Raw genomic sequence first — 17,176 nt, 5'->3', positions numbered from 1 at the left:
TTTCTCCTTGTTTGATTCATTAATTCTAACATAAACACTGATGTTATCCTAGCTTCACCCAGCTTTGGGAGGAGAAAAGTCTGCCTCCCATCTCCAGCTCTGAGTCAGGACCAAAAAGTACCTCTTATTTCCCTTCCCACTCTTCCTTGTATCCTAGCTCCTTGCCTTCTCCCCTCTCAGACTCTGCGGTGGTGTTTGAACCTGGGCATCCTAGAGGTGACGGTCTACGCATTCAGCATTGAGAACTTCAAACGCTCCAAGAGTGAGGTAGACGGGCTTATGGATCTGGCTCGGCAGAAGTTCAGCCGCTTGATGGAAGAACAGTAAGATGCTATCAGAGGGGAGAGTATGTTCTTCCACCACCCCCAGCCTTATCCTAACCCTTGAAATTCTGTTATCTGAGGCTTACTTAAGGGACTCCCAACTCTTTTTAATGTTGGTTAGACATCTTGGGTGGCAAATATCAGAAATACAAGATAGTCTTTCATTCTTTATTTCTTCCATTTTTTTTAAATTAAAAAAGGGGCATTTATTTGAGGATATTGAGGTGTGTCACATGATTTAAGAACAAGTACAGCCAACCTCAAGCAAAACTGAAACCAGGAATTAAACCCACTAGGTAGAACCTCTATATTCATTTATTTCCATCTCTCTCTGCAGACCAGTTTTCTCTGCCTCAAAAGAGCAACCCAGAATCAATAAAATCCCTTAATTGGGATCCCTAAATTCTATCAGATTTCTACCCCAGAGCCAATAAACTATGGCCAAGGAAGTGGAGTTAAAGAAAACATTAAGGGGCCGGGCGCGGTGGCTCAAGCCTGTAATCCCAGCACTTTGGGAGGCTGAGACGGGTGGATTATGAGGTCAGGAGATCGAGACTATCCTGGCTAACATGGTGAAACCCCGTCTCTACTAAAAAATACAAAAAACTAGCCGGGCGAGGTGGCGGGCGCCTGTAGTCCCAGCTACTCGGGAGGCTGAGGCAGGAGAATGGCGTGAACCCGGGAGGCGGAGCTTGCAGTGAGCTGAGATCCGGCCACTGCACTCCAGCCTGGGCAACAGAGCGAGACTCCGTCTCAAAAAAAAAAAAAAAAGAAAACATTAAGGAAGTCATTTTCTGCTGCACAGTGAACCCTAAAAAGTTACTGTACTCCCCCTGCATAGTCCTTTGGGAGGGATGGGATGATGCATAAGAGACAATTATGGGGAAGCGTCAGTACCATTCTTAGCTGTCAGTAAGTTTAGGCTTAACTTAGGGAATAAAGCCAGAGAGGGGCAAAGACGAAGTTCAGTGGAGACTGCTTGCTTCAAAGTATGGAGCCCTTACCAGCCAGAATTGCCCAAAAGCCTTAGTTACAACTGTTGTGTGCCCAGCTCCTACCTATACCAGGAAGATGAGAGAACAGTGAGCCTAGAACTCCAGTGAAGGTAAGCCTAGAACAATGGGTGGTAGGGAGGGTAGCCAGGCTTCCTTCTGTCTATATTAGGATAGTGAGATTCTGGGCTACAGACATTGCTCCCTGGTCCCCAGCAGAGCCTGTGTGGCTCAGAGTTTACACCTAAGGAGCCGGGGATGGAGGCATGGGGGGCACATCCCACTAATCTTACCTTTTTAAAGTGCTTACTATATGCCAGGCTTTGAGCCTAAAATATATTCTTACTCATCCTGTAATCACATTATACCATGACAAAGATATTATTGGCCCATTTTTAGAGAGAAGGAAAGTAGAAATCAAAGAAGTTAAGGCATATATCCTGGGTCACACAGCTATCAGGCAGAGCCAAGGTGCACACCTGGGTCTTTCTGACTCCAGAGCTGAGCTATCATCTACACTGTGCTCTGAGAGACAGGCCATCTTACAATTCCTGCAAGATCAAAATGCACGGCAGAAGAGATGCTAATGACATTGCTCTGATCAGTTAATAGTAGAGAAAATGGACTTCGTTTATCATGAAGTCCTGGCGAAAGCAAGAAGAAACCTCAGAGGTGCTTTACCATTAATGTGCCACAGAACCCCAAGGTCTGAGGAGGTGTAGAAAGAACCCAGTGGGAGTAGGGTAGAGGGTGCTGAGTTGCATTTACCTATTTTATGTATTAGGCTTCTGTGTAGAATTTGATTTGAAGAAAGGGTTCTTTGGCTGAAAGAAAGTGGGAAAACCACTGGCCTTATTCTATTTCATCAGTTGGGAAACAAAACCCTGGTAAAGAGAAGAGGTTGAGCAGGGTGGCTCGCACCTGTAATCCCAGCGCTTTGGGAGGCCAAGGAGGGTGGATTGCTTGAGTCCAGGAATTTGCTTGAGTCCAGCCTAGGCAACATGGCAAAACCCCATCTCTACAAGAAAATACAAAAAAAATTAACTGAGGATGGTGGCACATGCCTGTAATCCCAGCTACACGGGAGGCTGAAGAGGGAGGCTCACTTGAGTCTGGGGAGGTTGAGGCTTCAATGAGCTGTCATTGAACCACTATCTTCCATCCTGGGCAACAGAGTGAGATGCTGTCTCAAAAAATTAATTCATTAAAATAAAAATAAGTAAATTAAAAATTTAAAAAACAGAAGACGAGGGCTCACGCCTGGTCACACATCAAGCTAGTGGCAGAACTATACCACAAGCTAGTAGGAAGAGCTGAATCAAGGTCTTCTAGTATACTTCCTTCTATTAAGCTCCCATTTTCCAAACGTGAAGCATTTGGTTTCTTCATAGCATTTCCGGATGAGAGAAACTGGTTGAATTCATTGTCACCATATGCAGAGTTTGGGAGTTATTGTATGGAAGCAATATAATGTCATAATTAAGAAGACAAGCTCTAGAGGCTGACTTCCTATGTACAAATCCTGGTTCTCCATTAATCAACTGTCTGAACAAATTACCTAACGTCCCTGTGCCTCAGTTTCCTCATCTGTAAAAGGGGAATAATAATGGTATATAACTCAGAGGTTGGTGTAAGAATGGAATGTGTTGGTACATGTAAAGCACTTAGACCAATATCTGGAATTTAGTAAACATAGAATGTTAGCTGTCACCATTATCATCATATTTCACTAGAACGTAACAAAAGTAACCAATAATACAGCTCCTTCCCTTGAGGAGTTTACTCACTTCTCAAATGGGACTTCACAGATACATAAAATGCAACTTCCCAAAAAGGACACATGAGGTTGTGTAATGTATAGTAAAGAGTTTGGGTTCTTGCTGGACATGGTGGCTCACACCTGTAATCCTAGCACTGTGGGAGGCTCAGGCAGGAGGATCACTTGAGGCCAGGAGTTTGAGACCACCTTGGGCAACATAGTGAGACCTCATCTTTACAAGAAATACAAAAATTAGCCGGGCATGGTGGTGTACACCTTTAGTCCCAGCTACTTGGGAAGCTGCGGCAGGAGGATCGCTTGAGCTCAGGATTTGGAAGTTATATTGAACCATGAGTATACCGCTGCACTCCAGTCTGGGTGAGGGTAAGACCCTGTCTCCAAAAAAGGAAACAAACAAACAACAACAAAAAAAGAGTTTGGGACTGAGCGCTGTGGCTCATGCCTGTAATCTCAGCTCTTTGGGAGACCGAGGCAGGCAGCTCACTTGAGGTCAAGAGTTCGAGACCAGCCTGGCCAACATAGTGAAACCCCGTCTCTACTAAAAATACAAAAATTAGCCAGGCATGGTGGCGGGTGCCTGTAATCCCAGCTACTTGGGAGGCTGAAGTGGGAAGATCGCTTGAACCTGGGAGGCGGAGGTTGCAGTGAGCTGAGATCACACCACTGCACTCCAGCCTGGGTGACAGAGCAAGAGTCCGTCTCAAGAAAAATAATTTGGGTTCTCAAGTCAGACAGACAGCGTTTCAATCCTAACAGAGCACTTGATGGCTGTATGACCTTGGGCAGTCCCCATCTGACTGTCCTGTCTGAGCCTCGGCACTGAAGTAAGCTTTCAGAGTTGTTGAGGGGATGCAAGCATGTAGAACAGTGTCTGACACACAGGAAAGCCCTCAAAAAACTGGTTGTCAGTTATTACCTGAGCACCTTGCTCTCTCCAGCTCAGCAGGGGCCCTATCCCAATGCTGCCTCTTTTCCCTGATCAGGGAGAAACTGCAGAAGCATGGGGTGTGTATCCGGGTCCTGGGCGATCTGCATTTGTTACCCTTGGATCTCCAGGAGCTGATTGCACAAGCTGTACAGGCCACAAAGAACTACAACAAGTAAGTTCTCAGATTTCCCTGTAGGGAGCTGTTTCAATATTTGATTCCCTGCTGGCTTTAGGGAGATGACCTGGGCTTTTCTTGGTCTAGATTGGTGCAATGGGCAATGAGAGAATAGGTTGAGCAGCTTAGAGACTTTCTCCTGACTGCAGGGCACACCAGACATGATTCTGCAATAACATGTTATATGTGTGTATACTGACACATATGCATAGTTTCCTCCTTTCTGTGCCTACCCCCCACCAAGTAAATGTGTATGTGTGTATATGTATATATGTTTTTACTTGACAGGGGATGGGATCAGAATACAACAGTTCTTATCCCTGTCTTTGAAGACAGATCCTTCAAGAAATTCTTTTTCTGTTCCACTCCTTTAACCTATGGATAGGATGACCTTGGGAGGTCATACAGACCTACGGGGAATAGAATTCAATAATCCAAACTCCGTGATGTTTGAAACATAACATGTATTTTGGCAGTGGACTTGTATTTTTTTTTTTTTTTTTTTTTTTTGAGACGGAGTCTAGTTCTGTCGCCCAGGCTGGAGTGCAGTGGCGCGATCTCGGCTCACTGCAAGCTCCACCTCCCGGGTTCACGCCATTCTCCTGGCTCAGCCTCCCGAGTAGCTGGGACTACAGGCGCCCACCACCGCGCTCAGCTAATTTTGTGTATTTTTGGTAGAGACGGGGTTTCACTGTGATCTCTATCTCCTGACCTCGTGATCTGCCCGCCTCGGCCTCCCAAAGTGCGGGCATGAGCCACCGCGCCCGGCCAGTGGACTTGTTTTACACCAAACCTCCTTCCTATTTTCCTTTGTTTGTGCCAATGTCACAGTGGAATCTTTCTCTGAAAGCCGGTGTACAGTAGAAGAGGAGAGGGTTAGGAGGGCAATAGGAGCTATTTAGTGGCTGGGCACAGTGTCTCACGCCTGTAATCCTAGGCAGGTGAATCACCTGAGGTCAGGAGTTCAAGACCAGCCTGGCCAACATGGTGAAACCCTGTCTCTACTAAAAATACAAAAATTAGCTGGGCGTGATGGTGTGCGCCTGTAATCCCAGCTACTCGGGAGGCTGAGGCAGAAGAATCACTTGAACCCAGGAGGCAGAGGTTGCAGTGAGTCAAGATCACGCCACTGCACTCCAGCCTGGACAACAAGAGCAAAACTCTGTCTCAAAAAAAAAAGGAGCCATTTAGTACTTGTCTTATTATAAAACTAGTTACATGTTTATTCCAAGAAAACTTGGAAACCACAAAAAATTCATAATTTCACCTTTCAGAGGTATCCACGGTTAACATTTGGTGTGTATTTGTTTTTCTAGGGAAAGGCTGGAAGGGCTGCTCTGTAATCAGTGACTTCAGTCATCATTCCCTGTCCCCCTTTGGTAAATTATTCTCTTCTTCCCTCCTCAGGTGTTTCCTGAATGTCTGTTTTGCATACACATCCCGTCATGAGATCAGCAATGCTGTGAGAGAGATGGCGTGGGGGGTGGAGCAAGGCCTGTTGGATCCCAGGTATCCTGAGTTGTTTTGCATGGTAATTACTAAGGAAAACAAGCCTGGGTCAGCATGGCAGCTCATGCCTGTAATCCCAGCACATTAGGAGGCCTAGGTGGGCAGTCCATTTGAGGCAGGCCAGGAATTCAATACCAGCCTGGCCAACATGGCAAAACTCCATCTCTTAAACAACAACAACAAAAAAACTAGGCCTGTACCAAACCATAAAACCCCTCTGTGCCATGTACTTGGCCAGAGGTCTAATTAGGGGAGCATGTGGAAAGATTTTTTTTGTTTTTGAGATGGAGTCTTGCTCGGTCGCCCAGGCTGGAGTGCAGTGGCCGGATCTCAGCTCACTGCAAGCTCCGCCTCCCGGGTTCACGCCATTCTCCTGCCTCAGCCTCCCGAGTAGCTGGGACTACATGCACCTGCCACCTCGCCCGGCTAGTTTTTTGTATTTTTTAGTAGAGATGGGGTTTCACCGTGTTAGCCAGGATGGTCTCGATCTCCTGACCTCGTGATCCACCCATCTCGGCCTCCCAAAGTGCTGGGATTACAGGCTTGAGCCACCGTGCCCGGCCATGTGGAAAGATTTAAGGGGATCTCCCAAATTTAGAGATTAGGATTGGCTTATTACAACCTGCTTCAGAACTAGAGTTCACCACACACCAAGAAACCCCAGAGAAAAAGCAAAGCAGATGACAAAGCCATGTTATTATTCCTTTACAAATTACACCCTCCTGGCCCTTTGGTAGTGTTTTTCCAAGAATGACTTTTCATGAATGCAGTTTGTTGGGGCTAGAGTTCTTTAGGTCTCTCATGTTCTAGTTTCACACAAGATTCAGGTGATTTTCTTTTCTTTTCTTTTCTTCTTTTTTTTTTTTTGGTGAGACAAAGTCTCATTTTGTCGCCCAGGCTGGAGTCCAGTGATGTGATCTTGTGTCACTGCAACCTTCACCTCCCAGGTTCAAGCAATTCTTCTGCCTCAGCTTCCCAAGTAGCTGGGGCTACAGGCGTGCGCCACCATGCACGGCTGATTTTTGTATTTTTAGTCGAGACAGTTTTCACCATATTGGTCAGGCTGGTCTCGAACTCCTGACCTCATGATCCGCCCACCCCCTCCCAAAGTGTTGAGCTTACAGGCGTGAGCCACCACGCCCGGCGAATTCAGGTATTTTTCAAAAAGAAAATTATTAATTGTTGTCAACATAGTGGAATCCTAATTATTAGAGCTGGAGGGACTTTTTAAGCCATTTAAATATTTGGTCCCTCTCACATTATTGTAAATATAACTTTCAATATTTGTAAACTAATAGCAATAATATAATAATAGTAACAAAAAATAACCCAGGAGATATGTTGTGTTCTGTATTTCATTAAGTCATTAACTTTATGTGTGACAGATTCAAGGCTGTTACCCATGTTGTAGATGAGAAAACTGAGTTCAGCATTGAAGTGAATTGCCCAGTTTTACTATACTAGTAAGTGCCAGAGCTGGGACTCATATCTAAAGCTGTTTGATTTTAGGATTCTTATCCTTTACCTCTATTATGTGGGATCTTGGGAACCAGGACTTTTTCTGGTTCCCTTCCCAATTTGATTGACCTAGGAAACTAGATTAAAAATCAAAAAGTTTACTTGGTGAGAATAGAATTAGATAAAAAGGAAAGGAGACAGTTTTTGAGGCTATTTTATGAATGCCTCTCCTTCCTAACAGCTGGGCAACATTTCTCTGTCACATAGTTCATTCATTCAACAAATATTTTATTTTTATTTTTTATTTTTTTGTAGATGGAGTCTCGCTCTGTCTCCAGGCTGGAGTACAATGGCATGATCTTGGCTCACTGCAGCCTCGGCCTCCTGGGTTCCAGCAATTCTTCCACCTCAGCTTCCCAAGTAGCTGGGATTATAGGCGCACACCACCACGCCCAGCTAATTTTTTGTACTTTTTAGTAGAGATGGGGTTTCACCATTTTGGCCAGGCTGGTCTCAAACTCCCGACCTCAAGTGATCTGTCTGCCTCAGCCTCCCAAAGTGCTGGGATTCCAGGCATGAGCCATCACTCCTGGCCTATTTTTATTTTTATTTTGAGACAGGGACTCGCTCTATCACCCAGGTTGGAGTGCAGTGATGTGATCTCAGCCCACTGTAGTCTGTGCCTCCCAGGCTCAAGCAACCCTCCCACTTCAACCTTCCAAGTAGCTGGGACTACAGGTGTGTGCCACCATGCTCAGCTAATTCTTTTTTGGAGACAGAGTCTCTTGCCCAGGCTGGAGTACAATGGTGCAATCTCGGCTCACTGCAACCTTCGCATCCTGGGCTCAAGCGATTCTCCTGCTTCAGCCTTCCGAGTAGCTGGGATTACAGTGGCATGTCACCATGTCCGGCTAATTTTTGTATTTTAGTAGGGACAGGGTTTCACTATGTTGACCAGGCTGGTCTCGAACTCCCGACCTCAGGTAATCCACCCACCTCAGCCTCCCAAAGTACTGGGATTACAGGCACGAACTACCACACCTGGCCAGTCGGCTAATTTTTTTTTTTTTTTTTTTTCTTTGAGACAGAGTCTTGCTCTGTCGCCCAGGCTGGGGTGCAGATCTTGGCTCACTGCAAGCTCCACCTCCCAGGTTCACGCCATTCTCCTGCCTCAGCCTCCTGAGTAGCTGGGACTACAGGCGCCCACCACCACGCCTGGCTAATTTTTTGTATTTTTAGTAGAGATGGGGTTTTACGTGTTAGCCAGGATGGTCTCGATCTCCTGACCTCGTGATCTGCCTGCCTTGGCCTCCCAAAGTGCTGGGATGACAGGCGTGAGCCACCGCACCCGGACCCTACTCGGCTAATTTTTTAATTCAATATTTATTTATTTATTTTTTGAGACTCGCTTTGTTACCCAGGCTGGAATGCAATGGGGTGATCTAAGCACACTGCAACACCCGCCTCCCAGATTCAAGTGATTCTTGTGCCTCAGCCTCCTGAATAGCTAGGATTACAGGCATGCGCCACCTCGCCAAGTTAATTTTTGTATGTTTAGTAGAGATGAGGTTTCACCATGTTGGCCAGGCTAGTCTTGAGCTCCTGACTTCAAGTGATCCACCTGCCTCAGCCTCCCAAAATTCTGAGATTACAGGCATGAGCCACCGTGCCTGGCCTCTTAATTCAAATATTTTTTAAGTGTGCACTATAGGTAGGCACATTGCTGTACATAGGGGATAAAAATACATATTTCCTGCCTCATGGAGCTCTGGTAAAGGAAAAAAACATTAATGAAGATTATGCAAGTTAGCATAAAATTATAATGGTGACAACTGGTATAAAGGCAGTGGTGCATGGTACAACAAGAATTTTTCTTTCTGAATTTTCTTTTTTTGTTTCGTTTTGTTTTGTTTTTGTTTTTTTGTTTTGAGACAATGCCTCTCTCTGTTGCCCAGACTAGAGTGCAGTGGCGTGATCTTGGCTCACTGTAACCTCCATCTCCCAGGTTCAAGTGATTCTCCTACTTCAGCCTCCCAAATAGCTGGGATTACAGGCAGCCACCCCCATGCCCAGCTAATTTTTGTATTTTTTAGTTGAGATGAGGTTTCACCATCTTGGCCAGGCTGGTCTCAAACTCCTGACCTCAAATGATCCACCGACCTAGGCTTCCCATAATGCTAGGATTACAGGCGTGAACCATCTCGCCTGACCCTTTTTTTTTTTTTTAGCTTTTTTACCCGACTTGCAAACTAAACAAGAATTTATAATAAGAAGAATGGACCCAGTAGGGAAGGCTCCCTGAGAAAATGATAAGTGATCTAAGGAGGAGGAATAAGCAATAACCAGGGTAAGAGGCAGGAGAGTGAGGAGTTCCTTGGTTGCTAAAAAGTTATTGGAACAATTTAAGTAGAGAATACCTGGAAGGCAGCTTGGATTATGGTGGTGGTGGTAGAGTGGTGCTGGTAGTGGTGCTGACGTAATAGACTATGCAAAGAGTTATGAAGTAGCAGCCAGGCGTGGTGGTAATCCCAGCACTTCGGGAGGCCAAGGTGGGTCGGTCACCTGAGGTCAGGAGTTCAAGACCAACCTGGCCAACATGGTGAACCCCTGTCTCTACTAAAAATACAAAAAACAGTGTGGTGGCATGCACCTGTAATCTCAGCTACTCAGGAGGCTGAGGCAGGAGAATTGCTTGAACCCAGGAGGCGGAGGTTGCAGAGAGCCAAGATCGCACCATTGCATTCCAGCCTGGATGACAAAGCGAGACTTTGTCTCAAAAAAAAAAAAAAAAAGTTATGAAGTAGCTAAAATCAATAGGATTTAATTGACTGACTCTGGGGAAAGAAGTGTTAAGGGTGTCTCCAGGGTTTTAGACTTATATTACAATGAATAGTGGTGCCCTTCACCGTGCTAGGTAACCCTGAAAGAAAATCCAGGAGTTTGGTTTTGGATATCCCGTACATGTTGAACAGAGATGTCAGTTCAACAGTTCAGAGAGGGGTTGGTATAGTCAGGTCAACAGTTCAGACAGGGTTTATCTCTGTCACCAGTATGGAAGCCATCTGTGTGTAAGGCAACCTGAGCAAAGAGGGGATGACAAAGCTAAGGAGAGTCTGTCTATCTGTCTATTTATCTATTTAGAGATGGTCTCACCCTGTCTCCTAGGCTGGAGTGCAGTGGGGCAATCAAAGCTCACTGCAGCCTGGAACTCCTGGTCTCAAAGGAACCTCTCAAGTACCTACTACTACAGGCGTGCACCACCGTGCCCAGCTAACTTTTTATATTTAGTTTTTGTAAAAACAGGGTCTGATTTTGTTGCCCAGGATGGTCTTGAACTCCTGGCCTCAAGTGGTCTTCCTGCCCTGGCCTCCCAAAATGCTGAGATTACAGGCGTGAGCCACTCTGCCCTGCCTGCAAAGGAGTGAGTGAGAAGAAGAGAGAGCCTAGGATGGTGTTTTTGAGGAACTCTGCCCTTTACTGGCTGGGTAGAGGAGAATAAACTTTATAAGCAAAAAAAAAATAAAACAAAACAAAACAAAATACACACACACAAAAGCAGGAAGAAAACCAGGGCAGCCAGCATTACATAAGCCAAGAAAAGAGGGAGTGTATTGGTGTAGGTTGGGAAGGGGTAGGGCACCCATGGAAACAATGGTGTGAAATGCTGTAGAGAGGTCAATTAAGATGTAGAGTGAAAATTAGCTGTTGGTAAAACAATTAAGAGACTGGTGGAGTTGACGGGTAGCAGGCAAGAGGATGAGACAGAAAAGGGGTATAGGAATAGAAGCATGTTTTTGATAATTTTAAAATTCTTAGTTTGGAGGTAGTTTCATAGTTCATTATATTTTTGTGCTTTATAATGAATATGTTTCAAATGTTCTTGTGTGTATGAAATAAATATTAAGGGATAAGTGTTGACTCTAGAGTGAAAGAAAGCCATTTGACAAGCAGATCTAATATGCATTATGCCTAGGACTCTGATCTTGACTCCTAGTCCAGCATGCTCTACCCTCATACCACATTGCAGTAACCACTGACCTTATCTCCTGCTTCTTGTCCAGCAAGTTTTTCCATATCCTTCTCTGTCCTGCATGGTTTAGTAACTTGCCTCTATGGGGTTAGTTATGCAGACAGGGTATGGGCTGGGCAGTATCACCAGGGTCAGGAGGCCAATATCTCAACCCACCAACTCCTGAAACTTAGTGTGCTCAGACTGGGCTAATCAGGGCCTGAGGCAGTATACTTTATATTATTCAAATTTAGACAAACCTACATTTATAACAAAGTCAGTGCATTAATTACAATTAGGTTCTATGCTTCAAATAGCTGGAATTTTCCTGCTTTCTCACATCACCATCCAACTCCTCATTCTTATTTCTTCCAGGGTGTGTGTGTGTGTGTATGTATATATTTTTGTGTTTTTGTTTCTTTGAGATGGAGTCTTGCTCTGTTGCCCAGGGTGAAATGCAGTGGCGTGCTCTCGGCTCACTGCAACCTCCACCTTATAGGTTCAAGTGATTCTCGTGCCTCAGCCTCCTGAGTAGCTAGGATTACAGGCGCACACCACCACACTTGGATTTTTTTTTTTTTTTTTTTTTTTTGAGACGGAGTTTCGCTCTGTCACTCAGGCTGGAGTGCAGTGGCGCGATCTTGGCTCACTGCAACCTCTGCCTCCTGGGTTCACGCCATTTTCCTGCCTCAGCCTCCTGAGTAGCTGGGAATACAGGGGTCCGCCACCATGCCCGGCTAATTTTTTTGTGTTTTTAGTAGAAATGGGGTTTCACCATGTTAGCCAGGATGGTCTCGATCTCCTGACCTCACGATCTGCCCACCTTGGTCTCCCAAAGTGCTGGGATCACACCCAGCTATTTTTTTAATATTTAGTAGAGATGGGGTTTCACCATGTTGACCAGGCTGATCTCAAACTCCTGACCTCAAGTGATCTGCCCACCTTGGCCTCCAAAAGTCCTGGGATTACAGGTGTGAGCCATAGCACCTGGCCTGTTTTGTTTTGTTTTTGAGACAGGGTTTCACTCTGTTGCTGAGGCTGAAGTGCAGTGGTATGAACATGGCTCACTGCAGCCTAGACCTCCTGGGCTCAAGAGATCCCTTCACCTCAGTTTCCTATTTGGGACCACAGGTGCCTCCTACCACATCTGGCTAATTTTTTGACTTCTTTGTAGAGACAGGGTCTTGCCATGTTGTCCAGGCTGGTCTCAAACTCCTGGGCTCAAGTGATCCTCCTGCCTTGGCCTCCCAAAGTGCTGGGATTACAGGTTTGAACCACTGCACCTGACCCAGGTATATATGTATATTTTTAGCAGTTAAATTTTTTTTTTTTTTTTGAGACGGAGTCTCACTCTATCTCCCAGGCTGGAGTGCAGTGGCGCAGTCTCAGCTCACTGCAAGCTCCGCCTCCCGGGTTCAAGCAATTCTCCCACCCCAGCCTCCTGAGTAGCTGGGACTACAGGCGCCCACCACTGCGCCCGGCTAATTTTTTTGTATTTTTAGTAGAGACGGGGTTTCACCGTGTTAGCCAGGATGGTCTCGATCTCCTGACCTCATGATGTGCCCGCCTCAGCCTCCCAAAGTGCTAGGATTACAGGTGTGAGCCACCATGCCCGGCCAGCAGTTAAATTAATAGATTGTTTTGTAAGTCTGGAAATTATAGAAGAAGGAACTAGATTGAGACCAAAGGATAGTTAATAAATTCTATTCCACCATTACCTTGAATGGGCTACTTGACTCCCTGTAGGCCTCTTTCTTATAAAACAATAGTGTTAATAGTAATTGCTAACACTTACTGAGCATTTACTCTGTTCCAAGCATTAAGTATTCCACATACGTTTATCCTTAGACCCTATAAGGTATATACTGTTTTTATGCCCATTTTAAAGTGAGAATACTGAGACATGGATAACTTGTGCAAGTTCACATAGTTGGCAAACCTTGGGGCCAAGATTTCAACCTAGCTTCAGAGCCTGTGTTCTCATTCACTGGTATATTGACTTCCTCATAGGAAAGTTGAAATGAACAATAAGGCAGTAAAAAAGAAAAAATTAGATGTGCATGGTGGCTTATGCCTATAATCCCAGGACTTTGGAAGGCTGAGGCAGGAAGATCGCTTGAGCCCTGGAGTTTAAGAGCAGCCCTGGCAACACAGCAAGACCCTGTCTCTACAAAAATAAAACAGTTAGCTGGGTGTGCTGGCACACACCTGTAGCTACTTGGGAGGCCGAGTGAGGAGGATTACTTGAGCCCAGCAGGTCGAGGTTGCAATGAGCTGTGGTTGCACCATTGCTCTCTAGCCTGAACAACAGAGTGAAACCCTGTCTCAAACACACACACACACACACACACACACACACACACATTCACTTTTGACATAAGTATTTACAACACATGAAGTCACATAATGAAAAAGTTTACACTTTGACTCATGCTTTTTTCATTCAGTGTTATGAGTACTTTTCCATGACCCATGTTTTTAATAATTCTTCATACCATTATTTATAATGGCTGTAAAATATATCTTGCATTAATTTATTTAACCAGTCTTCTATTTGTTGGGCATATAGGCAGTTTCTAATATTTCATTATTACAAATAATGCCACAATTAAATATTTGACTGAACTTGTCTGCATTTTTTATTGTTTCCTCAGGATCTGAGTTTGAAAGTGCTCATTTCACCTTATTCTTGCCAAGATTTTTAAAATGTAAACTGTTTTGATCAGGTGCAGTGGCTCACACCTGTTATCCAGCACTTTGGGTGGCTGAGGCGGGTTGGATCACTTGGCTCATGACTTCGAGACCAGCCTGGGCAAAATGGTGAACCCCCCGTCTCTAAAAGTACAAAAATTAGCTGGGTGTGGTGGTATGCACCTGTAGTCACAGCTACTTGGGAGGCTGAGATGGAAGGATGACTTGAGCCCAGGAAGCTGAGGTTGCAGTAAGCCAAGATCATATCACTGCACTCCAGCCTGGCTAACAGCCAGATCCTGTCTCAAAAAACAAAACAAACAAAAAAACCTATTCTCATAGATAAAAATGGATATTTTACTGTTATTTAATGTAAATCATTTCTGAAAAGTCTTCACATAGACAACTTTAACTCACCATTCCATTTAGTGATGGATTTTTGTTGGCCAAAGTCTACAGATGTTCCATTTTGATTTTGTCAGTTTCATCTTTCCATCCACCTTAGAGTTACCCCCCCTTTTTTTTTTTTTTTTTTTTTTGGAGTCAGAGTCTGCTGTATCACCCAGGCGGGAATGCACTGGCACAATCTCAGCTTTTTCCATGAGAATTCTGCCCACTGCCTAAAGTAGGTAGAAGAAACTCTTTGCAGATAAATTGTAAACTCAGAGATACTGAGTCTCTGAAGTCACACTGCAAGTTGGTGGGACTGAAAATAATTTATTATTATTATTATTTGTATAGCACTTTATAGTTCCCAAAGTGTGCTCAAATCTATTATTTCATTTGATTTGACCCTCATGATAACCTATAAGGTGGATAGGACAAATGGGCCCTTTTTTTTTTCCTTTTAATTACATTTATTTTAATGCTGAATTTACTCCCCTGCCATAATTTTTGTTTCTTCAGTTTCTTCTGGGATATCTTTTTCTTCTGGGCAACCTCTTCTGGTTTAGGAACAATCTGTTCCTTTTCAGTAAGGATCATCTCAATGTGGCAAGGAGAGCTCATGTATGGGTTAATCCAACCATGAGCTCTGTAGGTCCAGCGGCGCATCTTAGGTGCTTTGTTCACTTGGATATGCTCAGTGACCAGAGAATCTACATCTAAACCCTTAAGTTCAGCATTACTCTGCATTTTTAAGCATGTGCAACAAAAATTCAGCACTCTTTTTGGGCCACCGACCTTGTGTGCAGCCCCACTGCTTGGCCTGGGCACACCTGCCAACTCCACCATTGTAACGTCGGACTGGTACGCACTGTTTTTGTAAAGTGACATCTTTCACATACTTCGTGGCTTTTCGTATATGCATACCCTTGATGGCCTGCAGTTTCACAAGTGTTCTTAATGTGAACACGAAGATTGGAACCTCTTGATTTGCATGATATCATAGGTTTCTCCGGGTTAAGTGAATAGCGAACCATTTTCACAGATTACCTCCGGACGCTTAGGGAAAGAGCAAATGGGTCCATTTTAAAGATAAGAGAATGAGAAATTATATGGATTGTACAGGGTCTTACATAACTTGGAGAATTAAGACCATGCTGCCAAGACAAGACTATCAGATTACCAGAGAAATCTGAACCAGAGCCCTTCTTATTGTTCAATTATAAGTGAATACTGTTTCTTCTGTGATGATGATAAGGAAAATAAAGCTGTCTCTGTGGTTTGCCTTAAGAGGACTGAGAGACCGAGTAACTTGGTCGGGTGCAGTGGCTCACACCTGTAATCCCAGCACTTTGGGAGGCCGAGGCAGGCAGATCACTTGAGGTCAGGAGTTCAAGACCAGCCTGGCCAACATGGTGAAACCCTGTCTTTACTAAAAGTACAAAAATTAGCTGGGCATGGTGGTGGCTGCCTGTAGTCCCAGCCACTTGGGAGGCTGAGGCAAGAGAATCACTTGAACCCAAGAGGTGGAGGTTGCAGTGAGCCGAGATTGTGCCACTGCACTCCAGCCTGGGTGACAGAGCAAGACTCTATCTCCAAAAAAAAAAAAAAGATGAATAACTTGCCTAAAGACATACAACTAGTAAGCGTAGAGTCTGGTTTTGAACACTCAGCCCAGATCTTTCTGCTTTCCTGACCATGCATCCAGAAGCATGTTCCCACCAAGAAATTTTGTCTTCTGGACCCTTTCCAAGATGCAACTCTTAACTACCTGGACATTCTGAATTCTGCTTCTGGGTAGTTGGTAGGACAGGTAAACAGCATTCGTGGAGCCAACAGACACCAGCCATGCCCTCTTTCTGTGGACAGGATACTTTTACTTCAGATAAATGCTTTCAGTCACCAGTTTTCTTCAATTCTGTCTCCTTTCTGACCATCTGTGTGCTTGGGAAAGTAGCTCTTATCAAACACAGGAGAACTGATCATATTGCTGTTTATTTAAAATCCTGAGTAATGTGGAATTTTTGCAATGTTTCGGGGTCCATATGACTTAACTAAGGTTTTAAAAATAAATTAGCTGAGCATGGTGTTGCACACCTGTGGTCCCAGCTACCTGGGAAGCTGAGGTGGGAGGATTGCTTGAGCATGGAAGGTGGAGGTAGCAGTGAGCTGAGATCACACCACTGCACTCCAGTCTGGGCAACAGAGGGAGACCCTGTCTGGAAAAAAAAATGTTTTGTGTTTTTGTGTTTTGAGACAGAGCCTTGCTCTGTCACTCAGACTGGAGTTCAGTGGCATAATCTGGGCTTACTGCAACCTCCACCTCCCGGGTTCCAGTGATTCTCCTGCTTCAGCCTCCCAAGTAGCTGGGACTACAGGCATACGCCACCACACCTGGCTAATTTTTGTACTTTTGGTAGAGATGGGGTTTCACCTTGTTGTCCAGGCTGGTCTTGAACTCCTGATTACAGGTGATCTGCCTGCCTCAGCCTCCCAAAGTACCGGGATTACAGGCATAAGTCACCACGCCTGGCCAAAAAAGGTATTTACACAAATTCAAACAATAACAGAAGTGCATAAAGTAAAAAGAGAGTCTTTTCTTCCTTATCCAATCCACTGTTAATAGTATGATGTGTCTTTTTAGACTTTGTTCTTTGTTTATGTGTACTTATATGCATGTGTGAATGTTTGAATGTGTGTGTATGTGTGGTTTTTTTTTTGTTTTTTTTTTTCTGAGACGGAGTCTCGCTCTGCTGCCCAGGCTGGAGTGCAGTGGCCGGATCTCAGCTCACTGCAAGCTCCGCCTCCTGGGTTCACGCCATTCTCCTGCCTCAGCCTCCCGAGTAGCTGGGACTACAGGCGCCCGCCACCTCGCCCGGCTAGTTTTCTGTATTTTTTAGTAGAGACGGGGTTTCACCGTGTCGGCC

At 44.8% G+C, this 17,176-nt stretch overlaps 1 protein-coding gene across 4 annotated transcripts in view; it reads left to right on the top strand.

Moving 5' to 3' along the window:
* The window catches only part of LOC105494509 (dehydrodolichyl diphosphate synthase subunit), a 43,488-nt gene that overhangs the window by 11,492 nt on the left and 14,820 nt on the right, over nt 1-17,176 (top strand). For all 4 annotated transcript variants that reach the window (XM_071097978.1, XM_071097968.1, XM_071097977.1 and 1 more), the window contains exons 4-6: nt 181-323; nt 4,079-4,195; nt 5,606-5,707. In XM_071097978.1, coding sequence (XP_070954079.1) covers nt 181-323; nt 4,079-4,195; nt 5,606-5,707 — 362 coding nt within the window. The remainder of the gene's footprint in view (nt 1-180; nt 324-4,078; nt 4,196-5,605; nt 5,708-17,176) is intronic.

The sequence above is a fragment of the Macaca nemestrina genome, chromosome 1, assembly GCF_043159975.1.
Source record: "Macaca nemestrina isolate mMacNem1 chromosome 1, mMacNem.hap1, whole genome shotgun sequence".
Lineage (NCBI taxonomy): Eukaryota > Metazoa > Chordata > Mammalia > Primates > Cercopithecidae > Macaca > Macaca nemestrina.
Note: the sequence above shows the minus strand (reverse complement) of the source record. Positions and strands in the feature narration are given on the sequence as shown.